This window comes from Salminus brasiliensis, chromosome 22, assembly GCF_030463535.1.
Source record: "Salminus brasiliensis chromosome 22, fSalBra1.hap2, whole genome shotgun sequence".
NCBI lineage: Eukaryota > Metazoa > Chordata > Actinopteri > Characiformes > Bryconidae > Salminus > Salminus brasiliensis.
In genome coordinates this window covers 9878818-9901254 of record NC_132899.1, presented here as the reverse complement: position 1 = coordinate 9901254, position 22437 = coordinate 9878818, and the positions used below count along the sequence as shown (strand labels likewise).

The 22437-nt window shown below is 38.7% G+C and overlaps 1 protein-coding gene across 5 annotated transcripts in view; it reads left to right on the top strand.

The window, feature by feature from the left end:
- Positions 1-22437, top strand: part of ablim2 (actin binding LIM protein family, member 2) — a 96443-nt gene that overhangs the window by 33566 nt on the left and 40440 nt on the right. For all 5 annotated transcript variants that reach the window (XM_072667990.1, XM_072667986.1, XM_072667987.1 and 2 more), the window contains exon 3: positions 21591-21774. In XM_072667990.1, coding sequence (XP_072524091.1) covers positions 21591-21774 — 184 coding nt within the window. The remainder of the gene's footprint in view (positions 1-21590; positions 21775-22437) is intronic.

Here is a 22437-nt window from a genome sequence, read left to right as displayed (position 1 = left end):
AGGGTGTTGCTGAAATTTAATGTGCACAGGAAGGCAAGTCAGGTAATAGGCAGCAGTCTCTGTACACCGTTTCTCTGTACAGGGGAGAGAGAGACATTAACTTACCTGGAGAGAGGAAGGCCAATTGAGCTCTTTCAGGCTCCAGCTGCTGATGGCAGCCAGCATGACCTGAGATGGAGCAGCCTAACTCCGCTAGACCACTTTAACTTTTTTAAAGTAATTTTACATACTATTCATACTGAATTCATATAGTATATATAGTTATTTCTTGAATTGCGCAAAATTATCTGCCAAAGGAAGACACCCTTTTCATATATAAAATCACCGAAAACAAGTGAAAAGTGAATAAATAAGTGAATTAATCTTCCTGACTGCTAATGCTAACCTGAAATGGCTTATTTTGGACTAGTCTAATTTCTTCTATTTAGTTCTACTTACACAGTGTTGAAAATGCCAACCAATCAAAAAGTTTTGAAAACTTTCAAAATGGTCTGAAGCATGCGGCAAAAAGTTTACATTGTAATTAACTGAACTTGCGTTATTGATTATTATATTGCTAAAACTGAAAATCAGTATTACAGTGTAAAAGCATTAATTATAGATGATATATCATTCAGTGCTAAGTCAGGGTTAGAGAGTGTTCAGAAGAGTGTCAGCTAAAGGGACTACTTTCACCTCTCCCTCTAAAACCCTTTGTCCATCTAGACACAAATCAAGGGTTTGTCTCGCTTTCAAGTCCAATTAGGGACAGTGGAGAGCAGTATGTGAATGTATGAGTGTGCCAGAGGGCTCGTGGTGCCAGCTCACTGAAGGGGAACTCTGAGTGAATGTGTTGGTCATTTGCAATTAGCACATGCATTCAGAGGAGTTTCCTTTTACATAACTGCTCTCAGCTCCCAGAAACCTGGGTCTCTCAGCAGAGTCAGTCTGCAGGCCTGAAACACACCAAGCAGAAAACGCCTGAAATTCATGTCAGAGTCAGAATAAGAGCTGTTTTCACATTTTCACATACAAGGAGTCTCTTGAATGCTGCTCTTAAAATTTAGGAGTACACTCTTAAAAATGAAGGTGATTCAAATGGTTCTTTGAGTGATGCCATAGAAGAAGCACATTAAGGAAAGGATTTTCAGACCTTTAAAAAGGTTCTTCACACTCTTCACCCATCTCTATTACAGACTTACTTAATGGAAAACATTTCTTAATGGAAACAAAAGTGGGTCTTCTATAACATCCATGGCAAAGAACCATTTGAAGCACCTTAATTTTTAAGGGTGTAGTGTTCCAGTAAATATTAGGAATGCAGGTTCAGGTTTAATAGGGATTTTAACTCACTGTTGTTCAATATAGCATAAACCTGTTTTGAGGCTCGGTGTCTCCTATAGTCTGTAATTTTAGTAATTTTATCCAAACATAATGTGGCTATTGGCAGCACTTAAACATATACCAACTGCATATTTTATTTCTAAGAGCATAATTAGTCCTCTTTAATTGGATGTAATGAGGAAAAGTATTGTGTAAAGCATAACTGAGGGGAGTTTTAAAATTGGGCACAACTAGTGCATTTCATTGATGTCAGAATGTTGTTATACATAACATGTATTGTCTTTGAGTTTAATGATATAGTAGTTTTTTGCCATATCGCCCACCCCGCCATAAAGTTTTCTTCTTTTCTTTGTTCTTCTCATCCTCCCCCTGTGAACACTTTTTATAGTGAAAATAGACTTTTTAAATATCTAATTATTTTTCTAAGCATATTGAGGATACTGTTAGTGCTAATAAACACTGTTTAGCTGTAGGTTTCATTACAAACAGTGTAATTAGACTGGTTTAATTAGATGAAGAGCAGCAGATGTTGAGTATAAATCACTGTATTCAGTACGGGAGAGGATCTGAATAGTAGTTTATAATAATCTGTTGCTACTGATGTGTCTGTGATTACATGTATCGTGATATATATTGCTAAAAAAAGGCTTTAAATATTGTGATAGTATATAGTATATAGTATATAGTATTTTTACCATATCGCCCAGCCCTATGTACATAGTCTAAAAGTGCTCTGAAACCTCATATCTCCAACTTTACAGGAAAAGGCAAGAACCTTTAACTTTCAACAGACATCAATGTGAAAGCACAGCTAATTCACACGCACACACAGATTGTCTAGTCCCTGTAAGGAAGGAACAACTAAACAAACATGACCCTATAGACACCATGCTTAATGCCAGGTGTGGCCTAGAGAGGTATAAAGCTCCACAGCTCAATCAGTTAATACCCTTGATTTCAGAAGAAATTATAAATGAGCAGGTGTCCCAATACTTTTGTTCATATTGTATGAGTGTGTGTGTGTGTGTGACATACCCTGCAGACAGCCTGTTGCTTCTATCCAAACTCTATTCAGAGTTCCATTAATAAAATTATGTTTATCACAGTTACAGCATCATTTGACCATGTCAGTGTCCTGCAACCCTAGAGCTTTATTAATGGTGTGTATGAGCATTATTCTTAAGCTCACACACTGTGTGACACAGGAATGACACTGCTCTTATAGGAATGACCTCGCACTGGCCGCACTGCAGCAGGAGGGGTGGTTTTATTTTTACAGGAAGTGTGTGTGTGTGTGTGTGTGTGTGTGTGTGTTTCCTCTCACACCCTCATTTGTTATGTAAAGCGTGTGGCGGCCAGATACCGATACTGTTTTTGGTCATGTAAGAGTTTGTATAGGAGATCGATAGGAGGCATTGGGAAAAAACCTGGGACAGAGCTGCCTATTCTTGTTCTGGAAAGACCATGAAAACATGACAGTATTATTCAGCACCGCCGGGAGTGCGTTACTTCATACACACGCGCACACTCTGGACCCACCCGAACCCGGCTCCAAACACGTGAGCCCTGACTCACAACACACTCACATGGATTTATATGCATTAATGAAAAACAAATCCATATGCAGGAATACAGAGCGCCTGTTTGCTCTTCATTTAATAAGAGAGGAGACATGAAATTGGGCCTAGCATAAAAAAGTGAGTGCTGTAAACTCCCAGGAAATACCCAGGACTGGTCAACGGGTCAGTTCTTCCTGTTTTGCATTGTTTTTCCATGTGTAATTAGCCTTAGCAAGTAACAATCCTTGGTATTTAGTGTAGCGGTACGAGAATATGTGATACGCTGTAAGCTATATAGAAGTCGTCCACATGGTGGGCGAACATTGACAAACGTCAAAACCCAATTTCACAAGTGCAAGTTCCACCTGGAAAATAAAAGGAATCATCCATTACCAAGTAAAGATTGGTGTTGCATAGTATTGGCTGTGTCTGAAACGTAAGACATGCTGCCTACTCAGACAGGATTCTGAGGCAGAAGGGTACCCAGTCATAGGTCAGTAATCTAGCCTACTTTATTGGGTGAAAATGCTAATAGCTAATGTCTCATGCTAATGCTAATAACTCTCATATCTAGCAGAGACCTTCATCACTATACTACCTTCTGAGACAGCATGGACAGCAAGGCATCAAGACAACTAGCTACCTTGTGTGCGTGTGTGTGTGTGTGTGTTTTCACAAAAATGTCTTTTCTACAATAAGTGACCTACACCCTACTGTGAACACATACACACAGCTGCCTTTCATTTCCCCAGTCCTCTGGTGTCTGTGCTTTTGTCCAATACCAGACACACACACACACACGTGTCTTTCTCTCTCTCTCTTTTACAGACACACACACACACACACACATGCACGTACACATTCTCACATGCATACACATCCACCCAACGGTCCAGATTGTGAGTTTGGCAAGGACAGGGGAAAGATGTTGAAATGGTCTGACTATGATAAGGGGTGTAGTGCTAAGACCTTAGACGGAGGAAGGGGTCCAGGGACATACCTCTGCAGGACTGTCAGCATGTGTGAGAGTGTGAGGGGAAAAGGCCCACATCACATCAGTACTTAAACATGCTTACAAAGGCACACTGTGGTTCAAAAGATGGCTCAGCCCGCACCATTCTGTGGTTAGTTAAATTACACTAACATGCATAATATGTCCAAAAAAGTTTGTGGACACCCCTTTTAATGAATACTTCAAATTGCACCCTATTTGGCACCATACCTAATGCCATGCGTGGGCTAGAGGGGTATAAAGCCCCCCAGCATTGAGTTGTGGAGAAGTGGAACTGTTTTCTTTGGATTGATGGTGCTCTACCCAGTCCTTTTGGGAGTTTCTCCAACAGAAACAATGAATAAGTAGGTGTCCAAATACTTTTGTCAATATAGTTTAAGTGTAAGTTTTCAAAACTCAAATAAGTGAGAAAAGGGACCTGTTAGACTGATATGATATAATTTACTTTCTGGTGTGATCAGATGTGACGGAGCAAACGGGTTGCACTGTAATGCAGAAGTAATGGATTTCTGAAGCAGTACTGCAGGGGCTGCAGATGATTTAGTCTTCATTTCATAGTGAACGCTCACACTGGGAAATTAAATCAGGCCAAATGAAGAAAATTGAGCTAAATGAAATTAAAATAGCCCAGATCCTAATGAATTGCCTCATCTCCTAGCCAGTGTGTGGGAGGAGGGTGGGCGGTGAGATTTTACTAGAACCAGGAAATGGGGACTGATACATTAGAGTCTTGGAGATTTGACCCCCCTCATTAAAACCCGCCCATTGAGCAGTGTATACGTGTTCATGCTCACATCGTTCATATCTTGTGAAATTGGAGCTTTTTTGCTGGATGCTGACTAACAAAACATTGATTGACTGGCCAATCAGTCGTTACCGATCCACTGGGCTGTGTTTTCTGTGTGCCACCATGTTTTCTGTCAGCACATGGAGGCAGAGAATTGAGCATGTTCAAGTTGCTATATGTTGATGGTTTCCTGAGGTATTACAATGTGATATGCTATAAATTAATTCATTAATTAATTGGCCTTTTTCCTCCCTAGAAGTCACAGTTTTTGCCAGACATGAAAGCATGACTTAATTCTTGTCAATTATTGCTGATATCTTATGAAAACAAGCACAGAAATGCTGTCAGAGGTGCTAATCGTCCAGTCCGTACCACATTTAGGATTGTATCTTATTTTGCAGTAAGAAAAACTATCCTTTATATTTTTTCAGTGTTTTTTAACATTGGTACAAATGGAAAAACACATTTGATTGCGCACGCACACACACACACACACACACACACACACACACATACACACACACAGCACACATTAGGAGTCACACCCCACTACTCACCACCCTCCTGTTTGCACAGAGCTTAAAAATGTTGTTCTATCTGATACTGTAATGGTCCTGTGATTGTTACTTAATGCATGTTTTATTTAATTAATTATTTATTTATTGTTTCTTGCCTTTTTTATACCCGTTAACACAGTCATTTCTTTATTACTGTTACTGTTATCCCACTTAAAGGTTAAAATGACTAAATTAAACTGAAATGTAATCATTTACTTCATACATTAAGTAAATCTACTTGAATAGTTTAGCAGAATGAGAGTACTGACTGGTCACTGGTATCACTGGTAGAAGGTGCAGTGATACCTGCCCAGTATAAAGAATGGGAAATCACTGATGCAGATGTGCATGCATACACACACATAAACACACTCACATACAGAACTGCTCTGTTTTTTGACAGTGTGTGCTTTTATTCTCAGACACTAGTCATGCCTTATCTATATTAATGATGCTCATGCACAATACAACTCAATAATTCATGAGGCTGCATCATACAGAGAGAACGAATGGAGAAGGGAATACATATTTATATAGATTACCCCAGCACTGCTTGCTTGTTTTTTCCTACAGGCAGTAACGCTGTAAATCTGCTAGTGATTTACAGCACAGTTCAGCATTTCCCTAGTGGATGAAGGGTACATTAAGGCTGCATCAAGAGAATCATTTTTACTATGTTTGTCACTCTGTTATATTGCTGCCACCAGGAAGAAGTAAATACAGGAAAAATCCATTTTCCTCATGACTCCTGGGCTGTACTCAGTTTGACCTACTGAGTTAGTTCAGGATAATGGTGAAAAATAGGACCAAATGCCCCCCTCCAGTGTTTGACATATGTGTAGTTTAATTTGTGTTCATTATTGAAGTGCAACAGCAGAATTGTTATATTTTAAAGTAAAATTAAAGCCTATTTTTATGTGTGAATAAATCCAGTACTACTATGGCCTTATTATTGATTATTACTGATATGTAATTGTTGTCAATTATTATCAATATTATTGTATTTGCAACCTTAATAACAGTAAGAAAAATAGCAATGCAATGACATTTAATTGGTAAATACGTGATGCACATGGGAGAATACTTGACCTTTTGCCATGTCTGGAGAGAATTCTTTCCCCAAATGTCTCTTGTCAGATGTCCTGTTATCATATATTTATAAAAAAATATATTTTCTTGTAAGGTACTGTGGAATACATCATGTGGAAGAATGTCATATAGATGAAATAATGAAATTATTTTTACTGTACATTTAAAAGTAAAGGTGTCACAAAGGTATTTTTGAACAATACCATAAAAGCACCATTTTTGTTCAATAAAAACATATGAGTGTAAAGATTCTTTAAATTAACAAAGAACCTTTACATACATCCTTAAGTAAAATCACTCCTTGAAACCAAAAATGGTTCTTCTATGAAAGTTTTTCAAATAACCTATTGTAACATCTTTAATTTTAAGAGTGTAGCTGTTTGATTAATGTGTAGAGATTCTATTTGGGCCTATCTTTTGATCAGACTTTGAGAAGGGGATACATCCTAATCTAGGTGTCTGCTTCCCCCAGGTTATACTAGTTCACAGACATGACTGTAACTGTGAGGAATTTAGGTTAATATATGAAACCACAGGAAAAGATGCAAATGGCACCTACTAAAGTGAAGTGATATAGAGATCACTGTATAATATGATAAGTAATGCTTCATTTTTGTGATGCTCATGAGACAACTTGGACCTGCTGTGTCTTGCTCTTCACACACACACACATGCACACACACACACACACACAGATATTTAGATATTTGCTAAACATCCATGACTTCACATGATAATTCCCTTCTGCTTATGATCCATCCGAATCAGTTTCTTATTATCCAACTACAGAACTACAGATGTACAAGATTGTTTTTGCAGTTGGTGTCAAGTGTACATTAGACAGTATCACTCAGGATTAAAAGTAGAATAGATGTATAATGAATGGCATGTACAGCTCCGTTAAAAATATGAGTCTAGTGTTCAAGTTTAAATAAATGCAGATTCTCAGCATTCAGTGCCCGTAAAAGTCTCTAAAACATATTGGCAACATTATCAAATAGGAAAACACTCAAATCTAACTGACTCACATTACAGAATAAAGAAACCTTATCATGTCTAGTAAGTGTTAGTTAGGGTGTGCTAAATACTTTATACTTTTGGCATTTCATCTCTTGAGTAGACTATTTAAGTACAAAACAGTACAAATATCTACATATCTATATATATATATATACATATATATGTTTACTTTGAATTTATTTAGATTTGTTATTATTCAGTATATATTTCTAAATTTTGCAGCATTTCCTGATGTCCCTCAGTCCAATTCAAAAATAATTGTTAGGTCTTTTTAATACACATTTGAGTAAGTGACATTAGCAAGATATGATTATCATCCTTCTTCTCTATTTATTAAAACATTTTACTTTTAGATGAAGCTTGTCAAGCTCAATGTTTTGACCGTGTTCCTACTTAGAATCTTAGTCAACAAATGCTCACAAAAAACATATAGAAATGTTTAATGTAAGAAACACCATTTTGTATAATACTGTTTACCAGCATAAAACTGCATTAGCTGTGTTTGCAGGAAACCTCCAACCATTAAACACATTTAAAAATGTGTCACTTTTTTGTCACCTCAAAGTCCATCCATTCCTGAGGAAGAAGGCCTGCTCACAGAGGAGTGATCAGTTCTTCATCTCCCAGTATTTCTTGCTTCTCAGAGTGGGAATTTAGAGCCCATTTAGTTCTGTTGTTTTACAGCCTGTTTTACAGGGCCTAAAAATGAATGTGAGAAAGAGCTAGCTTGCTGAGGGCGGATTGAGTTTCACTGCTGTCCCCCCAAAGTGTTCATTCTAGCTCTTTCCTTCAACCCATTAGTATGACTGCTTTAAATAGTCCTTTTGCAGTTGAATTGTTGGATGTCTGTTCATTTCTTTATTTTGTTCGCTTAAAGAACTGCATCCAGTCTGTTGGCTCCGGCACATTGTCTTCTATTAAAAGTGTGTTTTAAGCTTTAGTTTTTCTAGTACAGAGAAATCACTGTCTGCAGTAACTGACTATACGCTACAGATGTAGCAGACTACAGATTCAGTTGTAAAACATATATAACATGTAAGGCCTTCAAATTATATATCCACATTATATAAAAAAACGAAATGGGACACACCTCGTAATCACTGAATTCATGTGTTTATATGATGTATATGAAATCTAGCACCTAGCCATGCAGCCTGCCTTTACAAACATAGTAAAAGAATGGGTGGTTCTGAAGAGCTCACTGAATTCTAGCATGATTCTTTAATAGGATGGCATCACTACAATAAGTCAGATAGTGAAATTTCTTTACTCCTAGATCTTCTACCATCAACTGTGAGTGATAATAGTGGCGTTTAGTATCCACAACTCAACCACAAAGTGTCAGACCATGTAAAGTTACATACAGAGCAGGGTGCTGAGCTCAGAGCATAGTGCAGGAAAGTCACCAACAATCTGCTGACTCAATAACCAAACCTGCTGCTGTTAGAGCTGCAAAGGGGGGCCAACTCCATATTATATTATGCCATAAAAGCTACTGTACATGTCCCATTACTTTTGTTCATATAGTGTATATGTTGGGTCACTTTACTTAGTGGCTTGTCTTAGCCATACAGATACAGAGAGTCAGTGTCTGCTAAACTGTTTAATTGAGGACCTGGATGGTGATCTTGAACCATATATTTTTTTCATCCCAAATGAAAAAAACTGTTATGTCATTATGTGGGCTTTGGCTTGTGTAGCAGCCCCATTTGTTGAGTATGTGTAATGTTTAAACCTGATCTTTTGATGTTATTGGATGAGTCGGTGTGAGTGGGCTGTCTCTGAAATCCCTCATTAATGAAAGTGAACTCTCTAAACGCTCTGGGTATTTAGAGCTGGTGTTTTGTGCTGTGACTCACTCCAGCCTACATGTTTGAAGCTCTATTTTCTCTTCACTTTTTTGCCTGCAGGGATGACTACATCAGTCCCCTGATGAATGTGAATCTGTCTTTCTTTTATGGCGTTTCCCAGATGCGCTTATCCGGAAGGACTTACAGTCTAATCGTATTACCCAAGCACTCCTATAGATATAGCGTGGGATGCTTGTCTGGGTGGTGAATCGAACCCTGATGTTGAAGTTACGCTGTCAACTAGGGGGTATTTCTACCTTGCATCCAGTGATTCAGATATACTTAAATACTTATTACAAAAGGTTTGTAATAGAGATATGTAATAGTGTGAAGAACCTTTAAACCGGTAAAGAACCTATAAATGAAGGGAAGGTTTAGGCTTTTTTTAAGGCCTTAAACAGTTCCTTGCACTCAGACATCATAGTTACTGTTTCTATCTGGAAACAAAAATGGTTCTTCTATGGGCATCGATTAAGGAACCATTCATAGGCACCTTCATTTTTAAGGATGTACGCTCTAGACCCTCTGTGACCCTGACCTGAAAGAAGCAGATGTGTGCAGTGTGTCACATACAAGAGTACAATACTAAATGCCCACAGTTTGTGTGTGTGTGTGTGTTTGTACTTACCAAAAGCAGCTAATTCCACTAATTAATTCGTTTTTGAACGGGAGTGAACATGAAGGCTTAATTCATTAATATCTGTAAACATGCTCTTTGTAAGCCCTCTTATCTTTCATCACTCTATTACTCACACTTATGCCTTTTTAAGCAGATGTTAATTGTGTTTTACAGCTTTAATGCAAAACTTTGATCTTACATTGACATTCATGGAATTTGGCTAATGCTCTTATTTAGAGCAACTCACATTTTTTATCATGTCACACAGGAAGGTGAACGCAGCGTTAGAAGTCTGGCCCCAGGACTCTTATTGGTGTCGAACCTTGAGAAGTGCACTGTTGTTACCCATGATACTACACCATTAGTGCTGTGTTCTGTAATAACTGTACTTGTGTAACATCCTGACTTTCCAGGAAGATACCAAATCATGCCAGTAATTCTGAATGAATGCACACATACTGCAGACATTTGTACGATATTCAGAACCACTAATCAATCAGCATTTTTTTCGCCACTGTGTGTGTTCATGTACTGTCCTCTATAAAACATACTACTGCATGTGTAGTTATGTGACTCCGCCCAGTCCAAACACGGAACCAACTGAGGAACTCGAGCTGCTTGAGCTTATATGATCATTCATTAATCGTTATCGAGGTCAAATGTTCAATTAATTGTAACACTGATTTGAGGTCATATGACCCAGCACTGCTACATACTACAGTGCATCAGTTCCTTTGTCAGTAGTTAATACATGACTGGATGATAAGAGCTTGTGTGTGCTGTAGAGAGCTAAGCAAGCTCACTCCCCTCTCAAGGTGACCTGTCTCGAGTGGAGCTCACAGTCTTCTGCCAAGCTCAGGTGATCCTGAAAGGGTGCTGTTTTATTCATTAGGCCATTGATTGGAATTTCACAGACAAAGGTCTTGGGTGAAACCCAAGTCTCTACTGTCTTAAGGTATTGCCTGTCTGATCATCAGGGCTACAAAAGAAATGATACAGAGATCTAAAGATGCTGATTTAACAGCATTGATTTTATTCTAATAAGGGTTATTATTCATAAAGTTTCAGTATGTGCTTATTTTTTAATAGAAATTAAATTCTCATTATTGTTTATTGTATATTGTCTGTATTTCACATGTGTGTACACCTTATCTAGAGTGACTTACAGTTTAATCATGTTGTGGAGATTAATGTAGTGTTAGTGTCTTACCCAAGGACCCAACTGCGTGCTGTGATTGCCTGGGTGGGGATTTGAACCCCAGTCAGCCACATGGAGGGGACTGGTGTCACACACTATGCTGTAGCAACCAGTAGATAAGCCCTGAAGGTCAAACCATTATGTAACTATTGGAGATACTAGAGTTTGACTGGATCTCATACAAGCATGATATCTACACCTGCCACACCTTTATGTTTGGATGAGTGGTGGTTTAAGTTTTTAGTTTAGTTTAGTTAAATGCAATGTTAAGTAAATAAATAGTAATACAATAATAAAATAATAGTAATAAATTGAGTATAATTACAGTTATGCTCAAACATTGTCCACATGACCATTACTTGCTTGTTTAGAGAGGCAAGGCAGGTGTATACTGATCTGGGCCCAATTTCCCTAAAGCATCTTAGTGATAAGATCATGTTAATTGGTAGACAGAGTGTTCAGTTGGACTTCCTTGAAAAAAAAACCTGTACCTGAATCTAAAACCACCCACTAGATCAGAGGGTGAAGTCTAGAACATGCCTCATTCATGTCACATAAAGCACTACTGCATGAAGACAGCTCAACATGCTTGGAGGAGAACACTAAATGCCAGTTCTGTGACATCACCTAGCAGATTGTTAAATTGGCTAGGATCAAACTGAGTGGGAGGGAGAGGACCATACTCCTCACCCAAAGAGAGAGAGAGGCCAATGTACACCGAGGACTCTGGCATCACTGGGGAAGGAACTTGCATGTTGTTATACATTATTAACTGGTCAAGTGAAAATGTAATTATGCCATTTTTATGAAGTTATTGGGCAGAAGTAGAGTAGTCTAGACATGCAGTGAATATGGCATGAGAAATAGATGATAACTGCGGTTACGATTTCAATGCAGTGTGAAACCTGATGAACTACTGTTGCTTTTACACTTCAGAGGGATTGTGAATGAGCATATATAGATGTTACCAGTTTATGACTCATTAACGCATTAGGTTGTAGGGAAATGCCATGTCTGCAGTAATGCTCATGCTGCCGCATTGGGCTTGGCTCTGCCTCTGGCCAAACATGGAGCTGCAGCTTTAGCTATGTGTGTATGATCTGAGTATCATGTGGGTGCCCGTGCCAGTGCATTTATGCATGTGCATGTTTTGCATTGGGAAAAGTATGCCATTGCTTTCACACTTACATTCTTAGGATATAAATAACTGTAAAACTGTAAGCAGCAAACTGTGATGGCTTACAATTTGTCAAAACTTAGATTTTTTTTAAATGTATTGTTTGATTTTTGTGTAATAAATGAGAGAGAATGGAAGTTGAAATTGGCATTTGGGAGATTTCAGGGAGTGGTAGAGACCCTCTTCAGGGCTTTGAGGCATGTGGGTCCAGGCATGGCTCTGTAAACGATACCCACCGCTTGCTGTGCCAGAGTATGTGTGGCTCGAGTGGCCACCATTTACCCACAGAGCTCCTGCTACATGCTGGGAAACGCCTGATCTTTGACCTAATGTTACATATGCAAGAGTGATGATCTTGAAAGGTCTGATATTCAGTTCAGAACATTATTCATCAAAATTGTTTTTAAGTTGAGTATTATTGTTTTACCTCAAATGTACCACAAACATGGCCATTGAACTAAAATGTAGTGTCAGAGATTTGTTTCTGAAATAGTTTGCACTCGAACAGTGAGGCTCAAAACTAATAGAAGCTTATTCTCCATTAATTAGTGTTCAGCCTTGCCTCAAAACGGGTTGAACTGGTAAGCAATGTCAAACAAACTTGCTTATATAGTTCCTGACCCTGTATGCAGGGGTTATCATTGCCAATGGCAGCACCTGCCATGCTAATATAAATCTTAAATGCAATCACATACTAAATGATATGAGAAACAACATATTTTTGTAACAGCGCCCCTTGTGGATAAAAGACTAGCTTAGATAAAATAGACTGCTAAACAAGTGCAGGTGAATGAGTGTGTTCTTATTAATCTCAATCATTTCAATGAACATTACATTTTAGAAACGTTTTAGCAAGTTTGTTTATTCTAAACACAATGTATGTACAATAATGCAATTTCTGTTATTCTGTCCCCATTTTTATTTTATTTTTTTTTTGCAGACAATTCCTTGAATTGGTGACCAGAGTGGAGAATTTTGTCTACTGCTAGTGTGTGGCATATTATTATATATATAAAAATAAATGTTCAATAACAATTCAGGAAAGTAATGGTTAATGTATCCAGATTGCAAATAATTTGCCTCATTGCCTAACTAGAAATATTAAAAACTAAAGAAGCAAACCCTGGAAATCAAACATGGGCCATATGGACAAAAGTTTAGGGACTTCTGCTCATTCATTGTTTCTTCTAAAATTAAGCGTATTATAAAAATGTTATCCTGCTTTTGCATTTTTAGCCCGTGCCTGGCATTAGGCATGGTGCCAAAAGGCTCATGTTCATCTGCTCCAGAGAGTCATATTATATTGGCAATACTTCACTTCAGGGACTAAACAAGCTGTGTGTGTTTGCTCATCTGTGTCAGCAATGGGTGCAACTTAGGTGAAGTAGGTGAATACATGCATTAGAAGGGGTGTCCACAAACATTTGGACATATAGTGTATCTTGTTAGATCGATGATCGATTTTAGGGGAGAAGAAATATGCAAATTGGATTTTTGCTGATGTTTTCCTATAGGCTCATTTTCCTTTGCTCGTATATAGTCAGTGATTTCCTATAGAATTAACCTACTCATTATATATATACATTATAAATCAGAGCTAAGTGAGTTCACAATATCATGTTATTTAGTACCTGTCTGATGACTGCAGAGTGCTTTCATGGAGGAAGAATTCAGACCCTCCCTGATATCCCAGGATGCCAGTTCCATCAGAGCATGCCAATCACTCAGTGTCTCCCTAGCTAGTTTTTCCTCTCTCTCATGGTGTTGTATTCTCGACTTCATCAACAGGCCCAGCTAACTAGCTTCATTTTAGCACTGGTAGCTAACAACACTCCAACCTGCCAGAGAATTCTCCTAGAGCATGGCAGCCAAGTCAACACTGGCAGGCTTAGAGTGTTGTGGTGTTGTGTTGTGCTGAAAGAGTAAAATACGCTGCTGCAAACCGGCCACAAACTCTAGTGATGAAGTGTTAGGCCGGCTTACAGCTCGCAAAAGGCTTTCGCTCAGTCAAAAGGAGCCTTCAGTTCTGGGGTACATGGGCAGTGATTTATTGCTATAGCCCATACCTACCTCTATCATGGCCCTGCCGCATTGCCCTAGAGGATCGACTTTGGGGAGATTTGTTTCCTGGGGTCTGAGCTCATCTACTGTGCATAAGGAATTTGAAAAAGCCTTTCCACTCATCGACTGATTTTCCAGGACCACACTAGGCCTGTTGCATCCTTTCCTAACCTTGGGGTGGTTTATAATCTAGAGAGTTCCCTGTTTTATCTGTGTTGTCTATTTCTCTTTCTGTGTCTTTTGCTGTATTATTAATGTTTGAGTAAAGAATACAGTACAGGCTGCACTATGTGATGGGGATCAATATGGAGCTGTTGGCTGCTCTAGGGTTTTTTTGACCTTCGCCTCACATTCCAGCCAAAATCAAATTTATCAGTTTCCTTGTAAGTAATAATAAATGAAAGCGTTAATTATACAACAGTTGTGTATTTGTATAATGTCTACAGAGCCAGTGCCTTGTAGTTTATGGGTTGTGAGCCAGGTTCAGTTAATTGCCTTTTCTTCTCTTTGTTGGTTAGTTATGAAGTTAGTTTGGACCTATAGCTCACTCCAAAGCCATCCAAAAACCCCAGCCAGCTTTCTGTACGGTTTTATTTTACATTAAAGTCACACATATAACGAAAAGACTGCAGAGGAATTATAAATTAGGTTATCATCAACTCTGTACAAGATCACATTCATTAAAATATGAACCAAGTTTACAGAAATCTTTAGTGTTGAGCTGTTTTGCTTTGTTTAATTCAAGGAGAATAGAGACTTGAAAATGACCATTAAGTTTAACATCTAATATCTACTAAATATGTTTTGTATGATAAGATTAAAATCTGTACAACTGAGCAACTGTAATACTATTTACATTAGGCTACATTAGTGGGGCATAACCAAGCGTTTTTATTTTTTGCTAAATAATTGTAATGTTTTATCCACATAAATAAATATTTTTAATACAAGCAACTTGCATATTTCTCCAACAAATGACAATAAAAACAAATGTTTTCAGCATCTTTATGAACATTTAGGCAGTACCCATAAGCTTCAGAGTAAGTGTAAATGTTACTGTAACAACGCAGGCTGGTTTAAATGGCTATTTGTTGTTATAGTCACTAAAACATTTGGTAAATTTAATACAAATAACCCAGTACAGTTTTGTACTGTTTGAGATTAGCTTTAGAACCTAAATAGTATGTATGTAAGTAGGCACATCCCACATAAATATAATAATCAAAAGAGGCTGTGTGGCTGATTGCATTGGCAATTTATTTTTGACCAAAGAATAGAACAGCAAATATCATTAATATAAAACTGAAATACAACATCTATAGTATTTTTAGATTTCTGACAAATCAGTAGATAAAAACAAATAAATCAGTAATATTACAAAAAAAAAGGAAATTACCTTGGGATGTGCTGTATGAAGAAATCACTGCCAGAATATGCTAAACATTCACTAAGAATATGAGAAAATGACCAAAAACATGTTCTACCAGGACCTGTTTGTTCTCTGCAAGTCTTGGTGACATTCAGTTTATGGCTCTTTTTTACAAAGACTGCCATTATTGCAGTTCTTCTAGTGACAGATTGAGAATGGCAAGTTTCTGTGTTGTAATTTCTAGACTGTAGCCATATCTTGAAATTCTCCCAGACCCTTTCCTTTCTGTTTATTTTTTTAGTTTTTGGACATGATTTGGACATGAGAGAAAATTTCTTATTTACAAAATTAAGAACATCACCTGTATATAAATGTACTGTATATATGATCTTCTTTCATTGTTTCTGTGGGAGGCTTAGTTGAAACACTGTAATACAGCTAACACCTCCCCCCCAAACTGCTTCTAAACAGTGCAGAATTATAGCCACCAAGAGAGAGATAAAATATTATCAGTGAGAAGTCTGTGACGAGCATACACAACTCATTAATCAGAACACTAATGATGGAAAAAAGTTACTTTTAAGATGTTTATGATACAAGAAAAACAAAAAGAGTGAAATAAATAATCTGTCACGCACTGGGTTTCCATTGTAATTTACCAAAAAGTACTACATCTACCTCAAACTTTGTACAATTAATTTTTTTATGCTTGCCCTTTTCAACATGACAATACATTTTGACCCTTTAAATAGTCTTTGGCCCACTGGTGGGCTGAAAGTCTTATTACAAACTTCTATTACCAAAGAATTTGCCCCACCAGTTTGCACAGAAGAACAGTTAACAGTTAAACAGTTAAAGGGTTAATATACAAAGATGATACCTTTTTTGCACAAATAAATGAAACATGGTGAATTGTTTGTGTTTTGGCCTGGTGATGGGTATGGCCTCATTTTTACCTTTTTTTTAAGTTTTATAGAGCTGCACAGCTCCTAGCAGTGATTTAGAGCCTACATCAAGGCTCCCCCCAAATTTTCCACCTTTAATCACTCTGGTCTTTCCTTGGCTTCTGACTTATTCCTCCCCTCCCCACTTCCTTTTCCAGTCAACCCTTCTTGTTTGCTTAGGCTTCACACCCATCTTTTTTGAAGGATGTTTTTCTTGTCCTTGCTCCCTTGTACATCTGTAATGGATCAGAGCCGTCACATAAGGGGTAACAGAATGCTTGTTCCTACAGACCAGTACAACAGTAATAATACAGTAATAATGTCAAATAGACATAATAAATAATTTAATAATTTAAAAATAATATGCAGTATAACCTAATCCTGAGTTTAAGCTAAGACTAAAGACTAGAAAACTGGTCCTAAATAGGTGTTTGTTATTTTCAGCGATGATCCTTCTACCAAATCAGTCCAGATTTATAGCTGCTGTTGTTCTCTGCTAACAAGTCTTGGTGACTTGTCTCAGTTTGCGGTCCTCATTACAAAGACTGCCATTATTGCAGTTCTTCTAGTGACAGATTTAGAATGACAAGTTTCTGTGCTGCAATTTCTGGACCGTAACCTTATCTGGAATTCTCCCATGTCTTTTCCTTTCTGTTTTTTCATTGACATGATTTAGCTTTAACCAGCTGAGAGAAATAACATAGAGACAAAATTCTGATCTCAGTCCTCCCTCTCTGGCCTCCGGAGTTGCTAGAAGGATCAGAGTCAGGGGGTGTGGTGCTCTATCTGGACAGGCTACAGGCATGGCTTTCTGTCAGTGTTGCTGTCTCTGAGGCCTGCAGGCCATCTGCTGCAGGTTAAATTTAAAGCAGACAGTGAAAGACAAGTGCTGTGTGAAGAGCGCTCACCACTGCAGGCTTCAGGTTACGTTCAGCGATTGCAGAGAGGAAAACACCACTCAGATGTGAGCTGGTGAGAGTGCAGGTGCAGCCTTAAACCTGAGGCTCTTGCCGTTCTCCACTCATTTCTGCCATGTAGTAAATGGTGTGTGTGCTGTTGAGGCTGGAGTTAAGTCAGTGTAGAACAGTGGATTTCCAAATATGTCATGGCATTAATGTGCCGGGTGATATTTGTATTAATTAAGCTTGTATTATTAAAGTAAAGGAACCAATGCATGGCCCTTGAGAATTAATACACTGTGTTTTGCAAACCTAAGGCAACTCATTTGATTGTATTGTTCTGCCTGCATTTCAGTTTTGTCTATATTTCTTGCCTGTCAATAGCCCTGATTTGGCTGAAACTTGGCCCCATTATATCAGCTCCACTGACCATATAGGAGCACTTTGTAGTTCTTTGTATTATTCCAGACTGCAGTCCATCTGCTTCTCTGCAGACTCTGTTAGACCTCCTTCACCCTGTTCTTCAGTGGTCAGGACTTCATAGGACCACTGGTATTATTTGGGTGGTGGGTCATTCTCAGCACACTGACGTGGTGGTGGTGTGTTAGTAGTGTGCTCCGACACGGCAGTGCTGCTGGAGTTTTTAAACACCTGAGTATCACTGCTGGACTGAGAATAATCCACCAACCACAAATATCCGACCAACAGCGTCCTGCGAGTAGCGGCCTGTGACCACTGATCTGTCTCTGACTTTACATCTACCAACTAAGTAGGAGTGGTCACAATATGACTGTGTATATTGTAATATATGCAGCTGATCGTTCAGCACTAAGTTAGTGAGAATTGTTGATTAAAGCGGTTTTAATTTCTGCAAAGCTGCGTATTTACAAGAGGTCAAGTTAAGCTGATATAAATGACCTCATTTGGATTTAGCACAGATTCCCAATTCAAATTGATTACTGTCACTGATGGTGTAATGTGAAGTATGGGGCAGTCAGTGGACTTTAATCCATCCATGGTCAGCTTTGAGAGTGTGTTTTTTTCATTCTAGATCTCAGCTAGTGTGCTTTTGTGTGTATGTGTTAGAGCATGTGCTGGTCAAGGGAAGTGTTATCATATTTTGGCCTGGACTCAGACATTGTCATGCAATACTACCGGATGTGTGTAATGTGGCTAATGTTCCATACTGCTCCCACCAGCCAATAGCAGACAGGCACCCACGGAAAATATTCCGGCCATATCCTGAGTAACATTCCTGTGTTATTGTTTGGATTTTCATTAGGGCCTGGTCAGTGTGGGAGCCTTCAGTGGTAGGCGGTGTTTGTGTGTGTTTATGCATTTGACTGTGCATGTGTGCATGTGTGTGTCTGGTGATAGGTGTATACGAGGAGGGTCTATGTATGCATTTGTGTATCCATGTATGTGTGTGTGTGTGTGTGTGTGTGTGTGTGTGTGTATGTGTGTGCAAGGACCACTCCTTCAAGCACTGTAAGTTGTTGTGTAAGAGGAATACGAGATGGTTGAAGTAGGGAGCACACAGGAGTATGTGTCTTGGCCACAGGGTCTAGTGGAAATTACACTCCAGATGGGCACTGCCCTGGTCACTCGCAATTAAGTTTTGAAGAAGAGGCCTTCATTGGATATTTTCTGAGACAGTGGGTATTTGGTTTGGAGATTTGGTTTTGGTACTCGTTACTTGTTTTCTGCACATTTGAATTATATGACTTTTTTATTTAATAGTCAACAGTGTAAAGTAGTGATGGTGCAAATGAACTGAAATCAGCCGTGAACCTATTAACCGGTTTCTGTCTTTGAGATGCTTAATCAGACCTGTCAAAGTCCCATGGTCCACCCACCTCTTATCACAGAGATTGCATTTGTGATTTTATTATCATCTTAATCCATTTAGCTTCAGTGGTGGCATATAAAGTGGAACAGTTTGTCCCTCTCTGAGGCAAGGTGTTGTGGAGGCCTGGCATGAATTCATGATGCACTCAACTAAACCACTCAGAAGAGTCGAGATGCTTTGATGGTTTGACAGTGGGTCAAGCTAGGTCATATCTGAGGCTTGAAAAACTTAAGGCATGGTTTGGGTTTTGATCAGATTAGGGAGGGTCGCAAATATGGGATTGATTTAAACTGGTCTCAATGAACTATGAGTAACATATAATTCTTAGAAAGCTGGATCTGCTTGTTCTACCACCAGTGACCTCCAAAAGTTAGAAGAGCTCAGTTTCTTTTGTGTGTTAGTGAGAGGGTGAGGCCTGGAGACGTGTGAGAAGGAAGAGGGCCAGCAGAGCTGCAATGAAAGAGCTCATTTACCTCGGTGGAGGTGGAAAATGAATGGCCTCCCAGGATGATGTCATTGCCCTACGCTTATATTGTGTTGCTTCAGTGGTTCCTGTTTTTGTGGAAAAAGGGAAAGAGTGCGAGAAGGAAAGAGGGAGATGTCGGTCCGAGGGAAAATGACAAAAATTAAGATGAACTGCGCAGCAATCAGTTACATTGTGTAACCCTGGCTGAAGTTACACTCACACATACAGATGCGTGCTTCTGCTGGCAGTAATTATGGATTGGAGCTGGAAGAGGTGGGCTGATGAAAGGGCGTTCCGGCTTTCGCACTAAAGGCGTGATTTAATCGGCCAGCTGGACTGTTTGCGCAGCATTCAGGGATGGTTACGCTTATGTTTGCAAAGGATTTACTGTAATTCATAACAGGTTTACTTCAGAAATTGTATGCATAACATTATTTTTAACATGTTTGTGATAACATGAGGGTGGTGAAGATTCCTTATCTCCATCCATAGATGTAAGGCCAATTCAGTTCATAATCTGTTCAGTTCAGAGTAACAATTATTCTGTGATCTGTTGGTTAATTGTCTGTCATTTGATCAGGCTCGCTTAATTTCGTATTATTATTATTTAATATTGTATATTATATTTTATTTTATATTATATCATATTATACTGTATTTTACTATTCACATATTTACTATTCATATTTACTAGAACAAGCTACCTTTTTTGAGTCTTGATTGTTTTTGTGGTTCTTCCTCTCCCTCAGGTTAAGTGTCTTTTTGCCACTGTAGCATTTGGACCAACGTAAAATGATCAAGTAACTGATTATGGTGTGTTTTTTATGAGTTAACTCAACTTAGTTTAGTCAGTAGTCCTAACTCACATTTGTAGTTCTTCATCTCAGTTTGGTCAGCAATGCATTTTAAGTTGAGCCTCATAAACATTAGTAAATGAGCTCCAGCTAAAACTGATTCGATATTGTGTAAAATGTTTAGTCTGTAGCTCCTCCCCCTCAATTTGTTCACTGTTCATTCCTATTTGCAGATTGAAACTCCCCCTAGCACATGATGGGAGGCCTTCCTATTTTCAGTCCCCTGACCATGGAGGGCTGTGGTGCTGATTGGGAGTCAAACTTTTGATCTCCTGTCCCGTAACAATTAGGCAGTTAGACAGTTGCGCCACTCTAGAGCTGTGAACCCCTGTTCATATCTGTGTTCAAGAAAGAATGGAGAGGGGAATTTACTTGAGACTGTGTTTGGATATAGTGTCTATATATAACTGCCTGCTTATAAAGTGTTGGAAGATCCTAAGTTTAAATTCCGGCAAGGGCATCAATGCTACATTGTTAAAAAGTCTCCCACTGATGGACATCATATGGTAGGGAAAGTTCTGTCCTGCAGGTGGGAATAAAGAGTGAACAAATTGAGGGGGAGGAGCTACAGACTAAACATCTACACAATATTTATATAGCTAGACAAAATGTTATGAGATTCAGAAGTAGAAATATGAGTTAGGAGAACTTTTGACTGAACTAAGTTGAGTTAACTCATTAAAATAATTTACTATAATTTGCTATAATTTCACTTTATCGTCATAGTAAGTCAGTAAATGTGATGGATAAAACATTAGACAACAGTTTATCTTTTAGAATGTTATCTTTATAGTGTGTTTATTGTGTACACACACCATAACCACATGGTTTTCCCTACTAATAGATAATTAAGTTTACCATCACTGGGATCCTGTAGCTCTTGAATACATGCCTAATCTCTCCCTTATTCTCTCTCACTCTCTCTCTCTTCCTTTCTCTCTCTTTCTCTGTCTGCAGTGTGTGGCTGTGACCTGGCGCAGGGAGGGTTTTTCGTGCGGCAAGGCGAGTACATCTGCACTCTGGATTATCAGCGCATGTATGGCACCCGCTGCTTCAGCTGTGAGCAGTTCATCGAGGGGGAGGTGGTCTCCGCTCTGGGCAAAACATATCACCCACGCTGCTTTGTGTGTGCTTCCTGCAAGTAAGTCATATAAACACATATATGTAGTACCTTATTCAGCCACTCACAGACATACATGTAATCCCACTGTATACATGCATTTATTTATACAGGTTATTGATTAGATCTGACCTCTCTCCCTGAACATCTCCTTTTCCATTCACTTCCAACTTCTGCTGTTTTTCAGAAGGTAGATGCTGTACTTTGACAGCAGCAGTAGCAAGAGTTCCCTGTAGGTCCCATGATGACATTTTGGAAGACTTATTTATACATCTTGTGGTCTACTCTTGGGCTGAACGTGACCTGGCCATGTTGACAGTTGTCTTAAATGTTCTCCACTTCTCCCATCAGCAGCCAAGAGAGCACAATTGGTGAAATAAATAAGATCACTTCCCTTCTAAATGGTTTAGCGTACAATTGAACGGCCTCTGAAGGCCTCAGAGAGCTTTTTGGATCTGGCCATGGAGACCAAGCAAACTAAATGTCTGAGGTTTAAATAAGACAGGCTCCTCCAAAATCCTCTCTAACCATGTTCTAACCATCTGCAGCAGATTCTAATTTTAGCCATTAAATCTGAGCAAATCACAGGAAAAATGCATTTCTTTTAATTACACCACATAACAATAATTAAAACACTGCATGCTACCAGGTTCCGTTGTCACATTAGCATTACATTGAAATACA